We start from the raw sequence: 16413 nt of genomic DNA on the forward strand, positions 1-16413 counted from the left end.
AATTCTAACTGATTAAGAATTTCTGATCATGTTTATTTTCAATTTGCATCAAATAAATATTATACCAAATATCTCTAATACAACACTGCACAGTTAAAATTCCTAAGTGCATAAATATATATTCAAAATGAACACTTTGGCATCTTCGAAGTTATCTTGTTTGACAATTGGCATTAAGTGCACTCTAAATAAATAATTCAATGCTATCGCATGGCAATTCGTACATATTTTACAAGGTGGCTCATTTGTATTAATTCGTACGACCACATACCTACATTTTTGTAAGATTTGCCGTGACGTTGGGTTAGGGGTGAGGTTTTGTTATTGTTTATTTTATGATTAACGTCGTACGAACTCATACGAATTAGCCATCTCATAAAATATGTACGAATTCTTGTGAAATCAGACTGAAAAAAGAATACCATACACTGTCAAAAATAAAGGTACGAGGCTGTCACTGGGGCAGTACCCTTTAAAAAAGGTCCTAATATGTACCATTTAGGTACAAATATGTACCTTTAAAGGTACATTTTGGCAGTTCAAAGTACTAATATGCCCTCTTTGGGTACAAAGGTGTACCTTTTTGAAAGGGTATACTGTCCCAGTGACAACTTTTGTACCTTTATTTCTGAAAGTGTACCGGAAAAGTTTGTGTTTAAAGTCTGTACAATCAAATATAACATACCAATTATTAATGCATACGCAATAATACATGTAACCTGTTAAGGCGCCGTATGTACTTTTTTTTCATAAAAATGTCCCTTTACCTAATAATCGCATACTTCTGACTAGCAGCAGAAAGCGGAAAAACATGTTCATGGGTGTGAGCACTTCAAAATGACCAACATCCCCCTCATGTTTGAACTGAAAATATATCAGAGAAAAACTTAAATTGTGCATTGAATTGTGAATCTAGTTTTGTGTCCGTGCGTCTTAAACACCTTATAAGGGAAGCAAGGAACCAAAGCAAGACACATTTGTAAAATGAAAAAAAAAATCTTGTCAAAAAAAAGGTCTTTGTGCAGTGTTAAGCGGTTGAACAAGATGCTCTGTTAAAGTACACCACAAAGGTAAAAGATAACTTTGTACGTCTTCTTTTCTTAAGATTTCTTAGTGTTTTTTTCACTTCATGGCCCTTGCTTTTGTGCAGTTGGTTTAAAAGACACATGCGTCATGATGACAGACCTCAATAGGTTTCTAGGCCACATGCTGGAGCAAGGAACTTCTGTCAGTTCATTGGTAAGGTCCATTTTTTTATCAATAGCCTTTATATAATGATATTTTGTTTCTCTGAAGAAGTTCATGCATGGTTTTGTTTTCATGGTCTCCACCGTGAGGGCCTCCTTTATAGTTCATTTTAGTTTTGTCAAAGTAATGGTGCCACGTTCCGTCACTTGAAGCTCCGAATCCAAAAATATTCACCTGCGCATTACAGAAATGAATCAGCTATGCCATTAACAAATAATGTAAGCAGATCACATTGTAATGATTGTTTTGCCATTTTAACTACATTAAATGCATTTTTTTTTTTATTAAAGATCTTTAAGACTAATTTCATACCCAAGCCCATTTATAGATTTTGCACTACCAAACATTTAAAATAAAGACTAATTCTCTTGACACACATTATTCTTATTATAGTGAATGCATGCAAATCTGCATGCAAATTATTGTCATGGTACTGAAAAAAATTTTCATAAGCTGTTTACCTTCTTTTACAGTATACTGTATGACCTACAACTGACAGAAACATCACATTCAGAAATGACAATCATAGCTTTACCTCATCACAGATGTGCAAGGCGAAGATTAACGTAATGAAGCCGGTGGATGGATATCTGCCACGACGGTGCAACCAGCTATCATAGACATATTTTATAAATCCAGGATGAAGAATCATCACCTAGATACAAACATCAAATTGTTCTGTCAGTGCAATGATATTGCATGCATATACTTCCTGTACCACGGGTAAATCATGAAGCTATAAATCAATAGCTGCTCACCTTGTCTATATTTGCATTTATGGTAGGTCTCACCGGCATATATGTGCTGAGGAACAAAAACACGACAGCCAAATTATGCAAAAGCTCATTCTTTTAAAATGAATTGTACTTTGTTGTGAGTTCACGAACTAACCGTGTGATGTGTCCAGTCGTGAAGGAACTTATGAGCCACTGCATGTCCAGGATTTTAAAAGGAAAAAGCACCAAGTGGGTGGAGTTGTCCAAATCCACGGCGCTCTCGGGATAGAGGATACGATGAGTGGTTTTAGAGCCTACATCCTTCTCGTAGCCTTTTGTTGGGCCTTTATTTATCCTGAGAGAATTACACACAGGTAAAAATTTGCAATGGTTGTGTAAGGCACAAGTTATTTGGCAAGAACAGTGAGGAGGATCTGAATCATCAGGTAACAGGTCATTTGGCAACAAGTATAAATGTGCTATAAATACCGAGATTATGCAATACTCCCTACAGTAATTCACTTAATCCAGATCACTATCGCTCGTGCACCCGTGGCAGAACACGCGCTGCCATGGAGGATTTATGGTGGTGGCAACAGTAACTGAGAGCCGAAGCCAAGCGTCTATTGTTTCCCTCCGTAGTGCATCACGCCTTACTGACACGTAGGTTAAAACAACTTTCTGAACACCTGTCAAGCACTTTGGCATGAGTACATATCACCCTTTGTTGTTAAGCCTGCGGTAAAGCATGCCATTAGCAGTGCAAATTTCATGGGTTCGATTTCCAGGGAACACATACAATGTATACTAAACTGTAAATCTGATAAAAGTGGATGCCAAATGCATAAATATGTAATGTTTTGTCCCGTCCATGTAACATCCTTGCAACTAACTAGATCAGGGGTGGGCACCGTCCGGCAAAGTTTTGTTTGATTAGGGTTGGAGCTACAGTAAACTTTGCAGGACAATGGCCCTTCAGGACGAGGAACGCCCACCCCTAGTTTAGCTTTTCAGTAGCTTTCTTTAGATCTTAATGACTTGTTAAGTGTCAGTACTGTTACAGAAAATAGATGATTCACTTTTCATAATCATAGTTTGACGTACTACCTAATGACAACATCGTGGAAATCTATAAGTCCCCCATAATGGGATCCCACGAGGTTCCCAGAATTCCCCACCACAGCACAGGTTCTGCAGCGATCTGGACCACCGTCTGAGTAGTGTTCTTCATCTGGGAAAAGTGAAAACAGCTGGTCCATTACTTTTGTGTAGCTGACATTAAGTGAGGAACGCTGCAGACCCTGGAGAAAGATCAAAACTACACTTGAGACAGAAATACCGGTTTACACACGGAGATAAGATTAACAGATAAAGTGCCTGCATCAGGGAATCAATGTAAAGTGCTGCGTACAGTACAGTATTAAGTTACAAGATAGCAATCATTTTATGAAAATGTATCTAGTGTAAAACTGATATCAAATTTACAAAACAAAAACATAACTTCATGCTGCATTTGTTTATTGTGTGTTTGTGTGTGTGTGTGTGTGTGTGTGTGTGTGTGTGTACAAAACTTTATAATGATTACACTTAAAGATATTCAGACTGTGTGTTTAAGTATCTGAAGATCTAAACGAGAACTATTTCCTTCGATTATCAGTATAATCTATTGCTGTAGACTTACCAACCACCAGTTGTACGTGTCTTGGGGTAGCTCGCTGTTTTTCCTGTTGAGTAAAGGTGAAACTGAGGGGTTGTAACGATAAACGAACCAGTCGTCATCCATAGGGTCCATTACACAAGTCTTGCAAGAACACGAACTTTCCAAGAATACGTTTTCACTTCTGACGCTAAAAAGCACGATTGAAGTTTGTGTATAGACAAGAAAATAGATTATCATAGCACTCAGAAACAAGCCGACGTAGTGACGTTCCAGATGGTTAAAGACAGTCATTTTTGTATCTTCAGTTTTCCCCCGACGACTATATTCTCAGTAGGCATTCATTTTATTTACTCGTTTCTTTCGGCTTAAGTTCCGTTCTCCTCTGAATCGTTTTACCGTCATTCCTTCTGACGTGTCACATGTTTCAATCAAACACCTGTCACAGAAGAACATAAATCGGATATTTATTATACGGGTTCAGTATTTTAAAGCGCAAACAAAGAGTATCAAGAGATTATGAATTATTTAAACATAATCGAAAGATCAAATCAGTTTAGCCTCCAATCAAATTTAATTCAACAATACATTTTTTTCTTTAATACAATATTTTATTTAAAAGTACAAGGATCCTCTCTGTATGTCGATTTTATAACAATAATACATAAATAATGGCATGTAATGCGAATAATAAAAATAACGCAAGTTCACAGCATTATTAACGCAACTTAATTCTAACTTCTATGTTACATTAATAATGCGTTAACATTGAATTGCATTGCGTTTTTTTTATTCGTGTAGGCTACAACATTCATCCTTACCGTTCATCCTGTGAACGTTTTCTTCATATTTTAAGCCGGTAACAATACTATAAAATAAATTATAGTAGAAGATCGACAGGTGTAGCATCCACGCGTACGTTTTCTTTCTTATTACTTCACTATTCAAAGTGTTTGTCATTCATCTAGCTGGACCGGTTTTACCCGTTTGTGAACGGTGTTGAAAAAAATATATATATAATTATGAGAATATAAGATTTATTAAAGAACAACTTCTGTTTCCCTTAAGAAAATTAACAGTTTTTTTGTGGTAAAAGTGTAGTAACCATGTTTTTTGTGTGTGTATCGATTACTATCAGCAAAATGGTTTTACATGGTGTAACTATATGGTTTTTGAAAACCATTGTTGTCAAAATCATGGTTATTTTGTGGTAACCATGGTTTTACTACAGTAACCATGTTTTTTTAACTGCCCTTACGAAAATTAACCATGTTTTTTGCTACAGTTAGTGAACAAAAAAACATGGTTACTGTAGTAAAACCATGGTAACCACAAAATAACCATGGTTTTATGGCAAAAACCATGGTTAAACCATAGTTAGTGTAGTAGAACCATATTTTTGCTGATAGTAATAAATACACCAAAAACCATTGTTACTAATCTTTACCACATTAAAACCATGGTTAATTTTCGTAAGGGTGTTAATTTTCGTAAGGATTGTTTGATTAAGGCTATTAATACAATCTTTGGTGCTTTTTTACATTAATCAAATTATTTAAGTAAGTTACTGTAGATGACATGAATTAAGAAATGATGAGGCTGAAGTTAGGACTAGATTCACATTTCAGATTTCAAATTTTCTGCCGCCAGGGTGCAGTCTTGACTGCAAATCCGCGATGATAAAGGCATTTGCCTGCCAAGCTGAAGCAGATGAACAAACTTTATTCACAGACGTGTATAACAGCCTCTATTTTATTTTCTGACTCCATTGCTGAATCTTTTGATGGATGTGTCTTATTTTTTATTAAATCATTTAGAAGATATTGGACTGGGATGTAGTTGGTGGCTAGCTGATTATGATGTTTTCTTTATTTTCCGTGTTGAATCTTTTGATAAATGTTGTCCTAATTGTCACAAATGATTCCTAAAAATGTTGTTGTATTCATCATTGAAGTCATGTTGTGCACTTGTGCCAACCAGCCGGGGTTAGTTGAGGAACCGTTTAGTTGTGGGAACCGTTTAATAATCAGTGAGGACGGTTTATAGGGGACGAATCACAAAACCGTAATCACATACTACATAGTACGGAATATAAAAATGAATAATTCATTAGTCAGATAAACTGATATGCGTTCACGTAAACTATTATATTTATTTCAGAATAAAATATAAACATGAACACTGCACAACATATTTGATCAGTCTGTCACATATGTTTTATCTAATTTGAATTTAAAGTTGCAGTGTGTAATTTTTAGAAAGATCTCTTGACAGAAATGCAATATAATATACAAAACTTCATTATCATGAGTGTGTTAAGACCTTTTAATAATAAATCGTTATGTGTTTATTACCTTAGAATGATATGTTTTTATCAACATGGACGAGGGTCCCCTTTCGTTGAAATCGCCATTTTGTGCCACCACGTTTCTACAGAAGCCCTTAACGGACAAACATTTTTTGTCTCTGACGATGACATGTTTTTCCGGTGGCGGCTACTGTAGCTTCTCTGTGCGTTTCGAAATCGAGGGGTGAGCAGTGAGGTGAGCCGTTGGTTGCAATTCGTAACCTCACCACAAGATGCCGCTAAAATTTACATTTATGTTGCACCTTTAAAAAAATTGAGATGCATGGGTGGAATATAAATAATTGCTAAGTAAACTAACAAATTGACTTCTTTGAATTTGCCTAATTATTTTAAATTCTTTCAATTATCAGGATTTGAAGTTAACACCTGCCAAACTGCTAACTTGGGTCAAAACAAATGCATATCATCTCAGTAGCCAATTCATTAATGCAGACATCCCACCCTGCAAAAACTCATTTAGGTAGTTCACAACCCCACAAAAAAAACCTAAAATAATAATAGGCTACATTTATATAATTTATACATTATTATGTTATATTTTATTATGACTTTAGTATGGTAGCTCTTTTAAAGGCACAGTTCATTCAAAACTGAAAATTCTGTCATCATTTACTCACCCTCATGTTTTCTAAACCTGTGCGAGTTTCTTTGTAATGTTGATAAAAAAATAATGGTAACCTACCACACAGTACTATGGAAATACGGCAACCGTCAACTGTGCTTTTTCCTCATATCTCTCTCTTTCTCTCTCTCTCTCTCTCTCTCTCTCTCTCTCTCTCTCTCTCTCTCTCTCTCTCTCTCTCTCTCTCTCTCTCTCTCTCTCTCCCCCACAACATCTCTCTCATTCATTCACTATTTTATTATGTGGATGATAATACTTTTACTTTACAAACTGTACGTTTACTACTACAATTATAATAATATATAAATAATAAGAAAAGAAAACAGGTTAGTCACAGACCATCCCATAGTATAGTATTATATGGGACGACCCATTCTTATTCTGAGATAATTAGTTCACTGAGATTCAAGGGCATTTCAACACGACCAGGACTTACCAAAGCTAGACTTTTCAACCCAAGAAATCCTGTCATACTGTGAGTATTTCTCTATTTTTCTACACTTTACATTAAACGTTATTTATTAATTAAATTAATAACTAATTTTACTCTCAGACATTATTTTTTTCTACACTTTACATTAAACGTTATTTATTAATTAAATGAATAACTAATTTTACTCTCAGACATTATTTTTTTCTACACTTTACATTAAACGTTATTTATTAATTAAATTAATAACTAATTTTACTCTCAGACATTATTTTTTTCTACACTTTACATTAAACGTTATTTATTAATTAAATTAATAACTAATTTTACTCCCAGACGTTAATAAATGAAATCTAGCACCCTTTGAAAAGGTCCTTGTTCCATTTTAGGTACAAATATGTTTTGTATCTTTCAAGTGCCAGTATGTAACTTTGAGGTATTAATGTGCACCATATGGGTACTTTTTGAAAGTGTTTAGTGCTGCAATTCAATACTAAATAAAAAAACTTGTTTAACTTAAGTACTTAAGTTGTATGATGGGTATGACAAAATTGTTGTTTGTTTTTTATTAACAGGATTCATATAAAAAAATTAATTGAGGCTTTACAAGCCGTTTTAACTTACAATAAATTTTTTGCTTGATGTCTTTACATTTCTTCAACTTCTCAAAATAATTTCAAGTTACAGCAACTCGCCAGTGGTCAAAATGTAAAATATTTTTTTAATTGTCTGTACATTAAAATAATTAATATTACTACATTAAACTGATGTTTTACTAAACAGCACTGACAAGAAAGTTATCTTGGCTGCCCAACACCATAACCAGTTCTGCTTTCTCATAAAATGATATATTCACTAAAGAATTGCATGCGGTCAAAGAGCCTTTTGTTTATTGTATCTCAGGTATCTTTCTCTTTTGTGTTCTTTGTCATCACGTTTTGTAAAATGTTTGACTTTCAAAATAAGCTAAAGGTGAATTATCTATTTAAGATCTACATTTTTGCTTCATCCAAAGCAACGTACAAATGAGAGACCTATCAGTTTGTCAGAAAAGCCAACAATGAGCATAGTCTATATTTAAAGAGTTGTTGCTATGGGAAAGATGAATGATATAAAAAACTAAAACTGTAAAATCTCAGAAAGAAACGTACAAAAGGTACCTGGGACGGTACCTTTAAAAAAGGTCCTAATATGTACCATTTTGGTACAGAGATATATATATACCTTTGAGGTACCAGTACCAATGTGTATGTTTGACGTAGCAATCTGCATCTTTTAGGTACAAAAGTGTACATTTTGAAAAGGTATTTGCACAGTGACATTTTTGTTTAAAAGTGGAGATAAGAGGATAAGGTTTCAGTAAATTTCCTGGTAGCAAATGAAGAGAATCGAGGGTATTGTAACGCAATGATTTAGACAGTTTGTAGTTCTGTAGTTTTTCAGATAAGGAATGATATATCAGTGTTTCTTGAGATCAGCGACAAAACATGTCCACCAGATAAAACACAATTTGTATGTAAAAAATACTTAATATTGCATATTAACTACTAAAAAGGACAATAAAAGCGCAGCTAAATATTATTTCATGTGGTTTTATAAATGTTTTTAATTCTAAATGATATGATATGGGACCAGTGTCTGTAAAAACCCTTGTCCGGAAGCAGGTGTCATTACATTACAATAGCTTAAAAACAATTTAAACAAATTTTAACTTAAATTTTATATTTACTATGTGTAAGTAGTTCAGTAATTCATTTAATGAGCATCAAAAATTACAACTGAAAAACTGATTTTCATGTAGTTTTAAGATGTTTAACTTGTGTCCTGAGTTTTTGTCAACACCGCCAGACCTAATAAAATAATCAGGAATTATTGACGGCAACCAAAACTCTGAGGACCCCTTTATAACTTACTTGTTCTTTCAAATGCCATGAGACCACTCTAGCACTGGTAAGTTTTTAATATCCTTTTAAATTTATACCTATTTGTTATTGCATGTCACAACCATAGTGTGTCAACACCGTAAGATTTGTATATTTTCTGTTTTAAATGCTTAATTTAAGTAAAGTATAAAGGTAAGAAGAAATGAATGATAAACAAGATGGCTCTTGTGAGAAGCACGTGGGTCATTCTACAGAAAAGGGGGAATTCGGGTGATGGAAATCTGCTTAAATGAACTTCTTTCAAAATACCCAAAACTATAATAGCATTAATTTACTTGTCAAATCTATGAATCCGCAAAACGGGGAGCTTAATCTATGTTTAATTTATAATACATTTTAATAAAGAATCCATAATGTTGTATCTTCAATACCTGACAAAATGAGAATATAATAATAGATAATGAATATAAAACTTATAAACTTCAACAATTTTCCATCTTGTTTTGTTTGTATGCTTTTATGTTGGTCAGTTAAAGGAATAGTGCTAAGGAAGTACTCATTAGAGAAGACGGTAACACCAATGACGTTAACACTAATGACAATTTACAGAAAAAACAAACATTTTAACAAAATGGCATCAGAGATGTAACAATCACATACTTATTCAGTATAATGTATTTTTATGTAACGATCTTAACACTCCCAGCTATTAAAAAAAAAAGAGTAACACTAATGACATCCAAAAAGTATTATCTCAAAATTCTTAGATATATCATGATATTTTAGACAAATAAGGTAAAACATTTCACAAACCTTTTGCCTTCCTCCACTGCACTTCTTCCACTGACCTCGAAAAACTTCAAAGATCTGATGCATTGTTTCAAAATAAAGGTGCTTTGGGTAGGGTAACACCAATGACATAAATTTGGGGGGGAAATATTTATTTGATATTATTCATATTAGTAGTGTATTTTTTACAATTTCAGTGTTGTCGTAAATTCATACAGGGTTAAATAAAAATGTAAATTAGATTGTTTTATAAAAACATGGTTTTAAATAATAAGTACACAGTTCAACTTCCATGTATGATCAAAGGGACAGGGCAATTTTCAGGGCCAGACATTTAAAAAAAGTTTAATAAAGAAAAAAAAGAAAATTACATAAATAAACTCTCTCATCATGTTAAGGACAGTCTATATTTATTAAATATATATCATTATGGGATTATTGGGTCAAATTAAATGATTAAGGGGTCTGCAAAAGCAAGGGACAAGCATTTCCACCTTTTTTGTAGAATGACCCACGTGTGTTACGAGAGGAAACATGGTATTTTGTCAACTCCGTCAGATGTCAAGACCATTGATGCCTTGTCAACTCTGTCAGAATGATATATTGTTGTTGTTGTTGTTGTTGTTGTTTTGTAAAGATGAGCTGTTTTGTTCACTCAAAAGTATTTGTTAATAAAAAGTTATTGTGTAATTTGTATGCTTCTAAATATGTATACTGTTCATTATGGATTAATCCATACAGCCTAAACCGCAATCATTAAACATTGACTAATCTAACTTTTTAAAGGTGATGATTATTTTAAAAAAAATTGTGATTAAGACAATTAAAAATTGCTACGAATCAAAATATTTGTGATCATTTCCTAAAAAAAAAGTGTTGATGCCGCAAACTAAACAAATGGGAGGTCGTTCCAAAACATGGTTACATACCTAAACCCTCATTTAACAAATATGTATATACTGGTTTGTAAAATAAGGAAGATTTTTTTTCAAAAACCTGTTTTGTCCCTGATCTCAATAATCACTGATATATGTCATGAACCGCACACACACAAAGGGGAAAGATCCAATAACAGTTTATTAAGGGTAAAAATAATCCAGCCAGGCAAACGGTCATACATGGTAAACCATCCAGAACATTAAACAAACAAGGACTCTGTGACAAGAACTGCACAGACAGGGTATATATATATATATATATATATATATATATATATATATATATAGGTGGTGATGAGTGTCCAATGGTCTACAGCTGTGTAAGAATAGTCAGTGGCTAGTGAGCTGTACACAGTTTAACACTGTGACAATATACTGATATACACTTTGTCTTGCAAGGATAAAACATAACACTTGGTTGTCTCAAATGAATCCAAATTTTAAGTTTCAATGTTTTTTCAAATGTTTCCTCTTTCATTTTTTTAGATTCTCATAATAAGATACAAAAGGAAGCAGTTGACGTGTGAGCAGCCTTTACCCCGCACCACAATGAAATCAGATATCAAAGTCTCATCAGGATTCAAAATGCGTTTGTCTTCACAGAAACTGGTCGGCGTGACAATTGTTTTGAGCGCCATAATCTGCACCATCACCTTAAATAAAGGCCCTTACTATGATTTAAAAAAAATAGTTAATATTACCTTAATAGAGCAGTTTTTGCACAAAGAACCATGTGCGTGTTTGGAAGGCTGCTTGGCTGCGACTGAAGATGAGTGGTTTAAGAAACGCTTCAGAGATGATATTCCACCTCTGCTTTCTCTCGAAAATAGTGAACTACCCGACAACATTTCTATCTGGTGGCAGGTAAGCAGACCACTACGGCCCAAATGTCGACTGTGTTTGTTTTTTGTTTTGATTTATCTGATAGTTATGTACAATCATTATTTTGACACTACAAATGCACTTCACCTTGTCTGGAGAACTGCCCTTTCATGTGCTTTCTCATAGTCTCAAAAGAGAAAAAATTTATTGCTTTGGGGGGATTTTTACCTTTGCAAAATGTATTGCTTTGGGGGACTTTTCACTTTGCACCTTTGCAGAGTCAGGCAAGCATATTTTCTTGTCCCGTTTCTTGTTGTGTTAGACTAATAAAATTCCTCTGTTGTTTTACAATGTATATGAACAGCATTCTCTTAATTCATCATTCTTTAACATCCCATGGGTTCTGACCATAGACTGTAAAAAAAGATGGACGTAGTGTCTGTGACGTCACTCATTGGTTTCTGAAGATCGTTTTTGAAGCTTAAAGTAGGCATTGCCTGCCGTCACCATCTTGGCCGTGCGTCAAAGAGGCGGGACGTGGGTGAAGCTAAGGTGTCTGTTTGCTGAAACCATGCCCGCCTAGCTAGATTCTGCTGACCGCAGTGGCTGTTCACCCCTCACTCAAGTGGCCACGCCCTTAATTATGCTGAACTTTAAAGTGACACCATGTAATTTTTCAACCTTCATAATAAATTTTCAAGACCCTTGTGATGGTACATCGACTTTAAATAGGTTGAATGACATGTCTATCATAGCCTGGCGGGGTCTGTATTGCTTTTACTCGTAATTTAAAACTTAGAGTTTCTGGTAGTAACCAGAGCACAAAAAAACTACAAAATTCGACTGCTTTACGGCATACGTCACTTCCTCCACACAATTTTTTTCTAACGTGAATTTTGCTGGAGGCTACTTAAGGAGTGTAGAGAGCAATTTCTATTATGTGACTGCGTGGCACTGTGTTAGTGTCACATACCTATGATACAGGTGACCTGGGTTCAATTCCCCTTTAAGGCAATTTTTTATATAAACTCACAATCTTGATTCATACATAAATGCGATCTTCTTTATAAATGACGCCGATTATCTTGCATATAGTTCCCTGTATACAGATGCTGCATTCACATATTTACCTTTCTTTTACTGTCTGTATTTACATTACAATCCAGGATGCTATAGCAGTCAAACTTGCTCAAACTCACACAGTGTAAAACCAAACCCTATTCATTCACCAATCAGATCCGAGCGTTTTTCTCTTCTCTCTTCCTCATTTGCTGCGTTCCGCTGTCACTCGCGTGACGTATTACAAAGCGGCAGACCTAAACACATCGGTTTACTTGCGACAATTTTCACACAAAAGAGAGGAAAAACTAGCGCCATTGCGGAAAATCCTGGTGGCGAGGGAGAGAGGGACGATGCAACAATATTTGTTGATATTTGTCTTGATGACGTATGCAGCTTAGAAATACGACATCCGGAGGCTGCAACCTTCAGATTGAGAAATGGCTTCTGCCACGAGTTCCTCATCAGAAAGTTGTAACATGACTGCGTTTCTCCCTGATGCCTCAAAATGTTTAGCGTTTAAATGTTTTTAGTTTAGTTTTAAGGTTGGCCAGTTCTTTTCCTTTTCGACAGTGCTGCGGCGCTTGTGGCCTCTAGGGGCGCTAGGCGTGAAAAATACATGTCTAGTGCCCCCTAGTGGGCAAAAAGTTCAGCGGTGTGCCTTTAAAGCTTAATATAATTTAAATGGAGGAGTTCCCCCTCACAGTTCTCACGAAGGGCAAAATTAACTATACAGACCAAAAACTATTTTTGTACCAGGCTGTAAACATAATATTTTCTACTGTAAAGTTGGCCATTTTAACATGGGGGTCTATGGGAATTGACTCCTTTTTGGAGCCTGCCTCTAGTGGTCAGTCGATGAATTGCAGTTTAAGTCACTTCCGTATTGGCTTCATCAGAGAGATCGGAAGGTTGCCCCTCGGTTGTGACTAATTCAAATAGGCCTAATTTAGGTTAGTGATTTCGTAACGAGGTCACTTTGATGTCACAATGACTCTTTATCTGGTGGCAGCACCTACAGTCGACCAAGACCAAGACTGAATACAAGCAAGCGATCGAGGACCTGTTCGAAGTCATTCCCAAAGAGGGACACTACAGAGACGCCGGACCACATCGCTGCCGAACCTGTGCCGTGGTGGGAAACTCTGGGAACCTTTTAGAATCGCACTACGGCCCCCTTATAGACAACAATGACTTTGTAATGAGGTAAACACGTGATTTAAACTATGCACTGGGACAATTATGATAGGTAAACATTTTAATTTTCATTTCAACAGGATGAATAAGGCACCAGTTAAAGGCTTTGAAGATGATGTGGGATCTAGGACCACCCACCGAATTATGTACCCGGAAAGTGCCGTCCATCTGGATAACACCACAAACCTGGTGCTCTTACCTTTCAAAATACTGGATATCCAGTGGGTTACCAGTGCTCTTACCACTGGAACCATTAAAAAGTAATTTAACACACATTGATAATAAAATACCATCAATCTTTATTAAAGAAACGTACAACTATTTTCTTTTTGACTGTTTTATGTTTCTGTATTTCTCAACAGAACACGGTTTAAAGTTATAGACAAACTGCAAGCCAATAAAGACAAGGTAATTTTACATAGTAACTCAACCTATTTAACAACGGGCAGCTGTTGTTGTTTAAAAAAATTTAGTTTTTCTCTTTTTCTCATATAGGTTATGGTTATGCATCCTACTTTTATGCACTATGTGCACACCTCATGGCTGCAAATCAAGGCTCGACGTTCATATCCATCCACGGGTTTCCTTGCCCTGATGTTTGCGCTACACGTTTGTGATGAGGTAAAACTTTCGACATTGATCACCGCAGCCTTTTGCATTCACAGAGCAGGTGGGGTTTTACAATGAACTAACAGATGTCTTCTCCCATTTAGGTCAACGTATTTGGATTTGGTGCAAACAGTAAGGGGACCTGGAATCACTATTTTGGAGGATTGCCCAAAAGTTTCAAGGGGACTGGTAGACACAGCGGAGGTCTTGAGTCCACTGCCATTAAAGAACTGACAAAAAGGAATATAATCACTATATACAAAGGGTGGTGAGGAGGACTGTGATTATCATGAATGTGTTTAATTTATTATTAATATTTAACCTGTTCTGTTGTATATTTCTCATACTGATTACTTTGAACATGCACCGTGCGTGAGCAGTATGCACAATACATGAATGCTCACATTGTTAATTGATTGGTAAAAGCTTTTAAAATGTGAGCTCTCATAAAGCTGTCAGAAATATGAACACTAAAGCTTATAACTTAAATGAATGTTCAATATGAAACTTGAAAATTCTGTTAGCATTAAAATAGCAATGTTACAGGTGCTTTGTGAACCATGCAGGCAAAGGAGGAGAAATTTAAAAAACATAATTTTTACTGTAAGAGTGGAGATTTTGCTCAGCAGATCCCCATAGGAAAGTCATACAAGTTTGAAGTTAAAGGTATAGTTCACCCAAAAGTGAAAATTATGTCACTAATGACTCACCCTCATGTCTTTCCAAACCCGTAAGACCTCGGGCCCTATTTTAACGATCTAAGCGCATTGTCTAAAGCGCACAGCGCAACATCTAAATGGGCGTGTCCGAATCCACTTTTGCTAATTTAACGACGGGAAAAATAGTTTGTGCGCCGAGCGCATGGTCAAAAAGGGTACACTGTAAAAAATGTCTTTAGAAATTACAGTATTAATGGGTATTACTGGCAACTAGCTGCCAGTAACTTACTGTAGATTTTACATTTATGTTATTTACTGGCAACATTTTGTTCAAAGTTAAATGAACATGAAAAAATTTTTGACTTTATCTTCTACAGTAAGTTACTGGCAACCAGCTGCAAAATTACAGCAAATTTTTTAGAGTGTAGGTCCTATTGTAATGGGAATATTTTGGGCGTAACGTGCAATAAACCAATGAGAGTCTCAGCTCTCAACCCCTTTAAAAGCCAGTTGTGCTGGCGCTATGTCTAATCCCTATTTAGATGACGGACTTTGTAAACTGAAAAACTAAGTGGAGGAAGAAGATCCCCAGTTTAAGATTAATGTTAAATGATTGTGTTGTTTTCACTTGTATTGAAATTGTTATTTTTTTTATTAAAACCTTTAAAAATCGTTGTCTTTTAGTCATGGAAGTAAAAAGCAGGCTTTTAATTGCTTTAAATGTATGGCTATCCAAAATCCAGTGTTGTAGTCGAGTCACCAACTGTCGACAAATGTAATGTTTAATCATGCTGCATTTTGTTTTTTGAGGAAACAAGAACAAACAACTGAGTTGGCATTGAAGTCCATTAAGAAAACATCCTGAAATGATTTTCTATAAAAAACAATTTATTTTCCATTAATTGTTAAGCGAGTCATTTTTGGACCCAACATCCAATAGGAAAATTCAACTGCAGTAGCCACCGTTCAACCTGAAGAGGGCAGCACTCAGACGTTTTTACAATATTGTAGTATTAAAAAACTTTATATCCAAATGTCAAAAAACGTACATCAAAATCAATGAACAGCACTAATAAACCATCATTCTTACAGTTCAGTAACTAAAAAGACCTGGATTTGGGTTTAGTTTCTTTTTTTAAGTTATCAACAGACAAAAAAATTCTGTAATCTGAACCAGACATACATAACTTTTTTTTTATATATGCATTAGTCAGTAATATTTTTTTGAAAAAAGCTAACGTTAGGCAATGGAAAGCATTTTACTTACTTTTCTGGGTGTATCCGTGACAGGTGTTTGTTAAAGTTTGAGGTTGTCCCAGTCTTTTCTTCAATTGTGCGATTACACACACAACATTTAGCGCTGCTCTTTCCAGCATTAGAAGCAAAATTCGCGTAGGTGAACTTCACGATCCGGGG

At 35.2% G+C, this 16413-nt stretch overlaps 2 protein-coding genes across 2 annotated transcripts; one reads left to right on the forward strand and one right to left on the reverse strand.

Annotated features, from left to right (window-relative positions):
- Positions 1 to 12: 12 nt before the first annotated feature.
- On the reverse strand, positions 13 to 4591 carry LOC129455602 (CMP-N-acetylneuraminate-beta-galactosamide-alpha-2,3-sialyltransferase 1). Its single transcript, XM_055220371.2, has 7 exons — positions 4443 to 4591; positions 3646 to 4060; positions 3072 to 3265; positions 2140 to 2319; positions 2007 to 2052; positions 1784 to 1903; positions 13 to 1422 (listed from the first exon to the last, which is right to left on the reverse strand). The coding sequence occupies exons 2-7, from the start codon at positions 3913 to 3915 to the stop codon at positions 1258 to 1260; spliced, it is 975 nt and encodes a 324-aa protein (XP_055076346.2). The 5' UTR covers positions 3916 to 4060; positions 4443 to 4591; the 3' UTR covers positions 13 to 1257.
- A 2210-nt stretch (positions 4592 to 6801) lies between these two features.
- Positions 6802 to 15653, forward strand: LOC129455875 (CMP-N-acetylneuraminate-beta-galactosamide-alpha-2,3-sialyltransferase 2-like). Its single transcript, XM_073858581.1, has 7 exons — positions 6802 to 7086; positions 11138 to 11515; positions 13545 to 13738; positions 13810 to 13989; positions 14092 to 14137; positions 14225 to 14350; positions 14443 to 15653. Exons 2-7 carry the CDS (start codon positions 11201 to 11203, stop codon positions 14608 to 14610), a joined length of 1029 nt encoding a protein of 342 aa, XP_073714682.1. The 5' UTR covers positions 6802 to 7086; positions 11138 to 11200; the 3' UTR covers positions 14611 to 15653.
- The last annotated feature ends 760 nt before the right edge of the window (positions 15654 to 16413 follow it).

The sequence above is a fragment of the Misgurnus anguillicaudatus genome, chromosome 20 (assembly GCF_027580225.2).
Source record: "Misgurnus anguillicaudatus chromosome 20, ASM2758022v2, whole genome shotgun sequence".
NCBI lineage: Eukaryota > Metazoa > Chordata > Actinopteri > Cypriniformes > Cobitidae > Misgurnus > Misgurnus anguillicaudatus.

Excerpts from the sequence above, each read along its gene's own strand:
- LOC129455602 (XM_055220371.2), bottom strand. The coding sequence starts at position 3,915 with ATGACTGTCTTTAACCATCTGGAACGTCACTACGTCGGCTTGTTTCTG. Across the intron at positions 2,053-2,139 it reads ACGACTGGACACATCACACG|CACATATATGCCGGTGAGAC; the intron begins GTTAGTTCGTGA and ends TTTGTTCCTCAG. Across the intron at positions 1,423-1,783 it reads CCTTGCACATCTGTGATGAG|GTGAATATTTTTGGATTCGG; the intron begins GTAAAGCTATGA and ends TGTAATGCGCAG.
- LOC129455875 (XM_073858581.1), top strand. The coding sequence starts at position 11,201 with ATGAAATCAGATATCAAAGTCTCATCAGGATTCAAAATGCGTTTGTCT. Across the intron at positions 11,516-13,544 it reads ACATTTCTATCTGGTGGCAG|CACCTACAGTCGACCAAGAC; the intron begins GTAAGCAGACCA and ends ATCTGGTGGCAG. Across the intron at positions 13,739-13,809 it reads AACAATGACTTTGTAATGAG|GATGAATAAGGCACCAGTTA; the intron begins GTAAACACGTGA and ends TCATTTCAACAG.